Genomic DNA, 4107 nt, shown 5'->3' with positions numbered 1-4107 from the left:
GTGTGATTCTTTCACATACTGATCTCTCATTGAATATACAAAGACAGAAACCAAAACAGTACAGTAGACAACAGCAGTTTTATATAAGAATGTTTATAATTTTAAATGGCAGCAATTGAGAGACATGCTCCAAGACTCAATAGTTAACACAGCATTTCACAGAATTTTGGAATTAAACTATTGGGGTGCAGTGTTCCCACATTATGCTATGGTAGTGTGGATTGGCAGTCAAAGAGTCCATGAAGTTCATTAGAGAATTTTTATGTGAATGTCTAAGGTAGTGTGAAAAGCATCTGTCTCCGTGAATTTGTTTGATTGAACATGTCCTGTGTCCAAGTGAATCAGTTACAGTGTTTTAGAGCATGGGGAGAAGGTAAGTTATGCATGTGATACGATCCACAGCCTTGTAAAATCAAAGCCCTGCTACTGTTGGCAGATTGGCTCAAGCTCATTTGTCCAGCCTGGTGAGGCATTTGTGGGAAACATTTGGCTGGGAATGAGGACTATCTGTCCTTCACACCCAACAGAGAACAAAGAGAAGCTAACGTATCATGTCCTATGTAATTTGACGCATATCAAACCATAATCAAATTGAACTGGTAAAATTGGTGCATAGATCAACAGCAGCATGACTCACTTTGTCGAAACTACAGATGGTCCACCCCCCCAAACGTTTTGCAATAAAAGACCAATGTCATGTGATTTGAAAAATTTTTTTTTAATTGCATCGATATGACAATGAATGAATATTTTAATGTTGCATACTTTTAACTATAAGCTCAGGACATCTGCATCCAAGTACATTGTGTTCATTCATTTTTTTATTTAATGTTGGAAACAGAAGGGATTATTGACAGCTTGAATATTGTTATCCATTTTCTAAGATTTTAACCTTAGGAAAAATCAAGCCAAATTCTTTTTTTCCCCTGTTTTTGAAAAATACATTTTCAGTTTTTTTTCCCCTTTTAATATTAAATCAAAATATTCAACATAAAAAAAGGAATTAGGAATTAGTTCTTATGGTAAATTTACACTGAAAATGTAAGCATTGTTTGGCATTTAAACACTGATGTCTTACCATTCTTGCAATTTGATTTAAAACATGCATTATTTTGCAATTCCTTTTCTGGCACTAACAACATTTCTTAATTCCATTTGGGGCTTAGTGAATGTTAATTTGGACCATAAGATAAGGTATTAGATCAAAAATATGTTAATGAAAACAAGAACAACTTTGGCTTATTGTTTAAGAGTTGTGAAATGTTTCTCAGAAAAAATAATTTGGAGTTGAACTGGACTCAAAGAACGAACACATCTGACTGTATTCCTTTATGTTTCTGCATGTGAAGTGAATGTGTGTTATTTTGTTTTTCCCCTCTGTCCTTCTCAAGACGTCAGATACTGTCAGCCTGAGTGAAGACACAGAAAAGCTGATGCAGGTGTCAAAAGACGGTGAAACAGAAGCTGCCCGCAGGATCTCAGGCTCTCATCCAGTGGGCAGAGGAAAATGGATTCAAACCCGTCACTTCCTACACCAACACCCCTGTTGCCAACCACTTCAAATTGCGCCTCAAGAGAACAAGGCCAAGAGCAGTAACTGAAGATATGAAAAGTATAAAACTTAAAATGGTTTACATTACGCTAAATTAGTAAATATGTCTTAAATTATAAATAAACCTAATGAATTGAATGCACTGCAAAAAAATGATTTCAATACACACACTAAACATCCTCAAAACAAGATACATTTATTTCAGAAGTGACCTTTTTTATATACTGTACATTAAAATGCTAGTGTTAAAACAACTGCAAAATGCTTAATAAAAAAAAAAAAAAAAAATCTTATAGACATAGGTCTTTTTTTTTTTAATCAATTAATATGTTGTTTTTTATATGGTGGTATTTTGTACTGGAAAACAAGATAAGAATACTCAAGTCACTGAAGAAAAAAAATCAGCATTGCTAAAAATAACTATACAATTCACAACCTAATGTGAGCTGGTTATTACTGTATTTGCTTTGTGTGTGATTTCCTTGCATTTGCATTTACAATAAGCTGTGAGTCAGATTGATGTTTCAGTCTCAACTGCTGTCACTTCCAGATCTAGGGATCATGGATCAGGGAATGTTCCCACCAGAGTTGTCCATTCTCTTTAACACCAACCCACTTCCTAAGCCCAGCGCCCGGGATCCCTCTGCACGGAACAGATTCCCGTTTCCCTTCCTTCCATCCGCTGGCCAGGGCCTGTCATTCCCACCTCTGACCCCGTCTATGGAGGAGCACGATCATCAGGCTGGGGGTCCCGAGGAGCAGCAGGGGGCTTCGAATGTAGGATTCAATGTGCAGTGTGAGAAGAACAAAATGGTTGTCAGCATCAACAAGGAAACTCTACAGGTAACAGGAAACATAACCTACGCACAAATATTGAGATGTAAGAATGAGTATTGCAGAGTAACTAACTAAAAGTAGTGAGACTACTACTTTAAATTTTTCATTAGCTTACAGATTTTTTTTTTTTGTAACAATCCCAAGATCTGATCAGTTTAATGCATTTTTTGCTAAATTAACATATTAATGTTTTTTAAAAAGCAAGCAAACAAAAACAAACCCTTGAACCTAAAATTTTGAAGGCTGTATTTGAATATTTAATCATTTTTGATGCATTTCTATTCCTTTGTTCCTTTATTAGTAGAGTACTACTGTACTTGTTTAAACTTGTATCTTAAATGTTATTAAACTACTATAGATAAGCTATAGTTTCAAAGTAGCTTCTCTAACACTGGTAAGAACAATATAAAAAGGTTAAAGAAGTGCAGAAATGGTGCGTGAGAGACACTTTGTTTTTTCCATCTAGCTGATGCAGTGTCAAAATTCCCAGAATGTGTGGGCCGTATGCAATGATGTCAGAAACCAAAGAGTGGTGTACTAGACCACTTCAGAGGAAGAGAAAACACTCATTCTACAATCAAATTGCTTTTTGAGCAGAGTTAGGCCAGCTTGCAAGTCTTCTTTGTCACTGTCAGAAACTGAAACACGCAATGGTTTTCAGATTTACACAGCAATACCTTGAGGACTGATAAAATATATTGTTTGATATGTTGTCAAAGGTTGAGATTTTTCCTTTGAACTCATGTTTTTCTAATGTCCTCTCAGGCCAATGGGTTTGGAAAACCCAATATCACTCTTCAGGACTCCCAATGCAAAGCAACCTCCAACAACACACACTATATACTGGAGACGCCCCTGTCTGGCTGCCCAAACCACCAAAATTCCCTCCCAGCCCAGCCCCAGTGGTCCTTTATATCAATTCAGTTTGAGTACTAAAGCAAATATACAATCAATAGTATCTGACTGTGAAATTGTCCTTGGTTTGCGTTGCTTTGTCTGATGCATGCGGGGTATTCAGGGTCAATGTTCCCTCAACACTCTGTATCGGTTTTTCTCTTTTTATTGGTCCTGTAAGTGTGTTTTCACCCAAAAGGGATGGATTCACATCCACACTGATCTTCTGTGATAATTCCTAACAACGCATTTAGCCTTGAACCCCATTAAAAAAAAACTGGGCGACCTCCCAAATATTTATCCTTTACTGTGAACTCTCAAACCTCAAGGGCAATTAAAACGATGTGACCCGTATGGTCAGAACACAGTACTGGCTCACAGAGAAAAATCCAGAAAGCATCAAAGGAGGTTGTTTTTGCAATGACACAATCCTATGACAAATTGGCAAGTCTTGTGTGAATCAATGTCACCTCCATTAGACAATGTACACTCTTTAGGACTCTTTCACCTTTGAACCCACAAACTCTTCTGAGCTCACATAGGGAGGTGATTCTCATAATTTAATGTGAATGGATTGCCATATTTTTTCCGATGAGAAGAACTGCGATGGGTTTTTTTTGTTCATCTGCCTTGGGAGTCGCATTGCTGAAATTGTGCATTCCCATGTATTAAATCCAGCTTTCTCATCTGTTTTCGGGAGACCTTTGGCACAAGGATGCATTTCGATTATCTTTGAGTGTAGTCTGTGCTAAGCAATAGAGTGAAACAATGTCATTTCGAAGGAGAGTTTTATAGAGGAAATTGTACAATTGTTAGGAAATTGT

General features: G+C 36.9%; 1 protein-coding gene across 1 annotated transcript; it reads left to right on the top strand.

Moving 5' to 3' along the window:
- Positions 1-1916: 1916 nt before the first annotated feature.
- LOC122144271 (transforming growth factor beta receptor type 3-like) lies at positions 1917-3325 on the top strand. The gene is made up of 2 exons (XM_042755042.1): positions 1917-2395; positions 3155-3325. The coding sequence occupies exons 1-2, from the start codon at positions 2072-2074 to the stop codon at positions 3323-3325; spliced, it is 495 nt and encodes a 164-aa protein (XP_042610976.1). The 5' UTR covers positions 1917-2071.
- The last annotated feature ends 782 nt before the right edge of the window (positions 3326-4107 follow it).

The sequence above is a fragment of the Cyprinus carpio genome, unplaced genomic scaffold, assembly GCF_018340385.1.
Source record: "Cyprinus carpio isolate SPL01 unplaced genomic scaffold, ASM1834038v1 S000006628, whole genome shotgun sequence".
Lineage (NCBI taxonomy): Eukaryota > Metazoa > Chordata > Actinopteri > Cypriniformes > Cyprinidae > Cyprinus > Cyprinus carpio.
The sequence above is the reverse complement of the archived record's forward strand: the minus strand, read 5'-3'. Positions and strand labels throughout refer to the sequence as shown.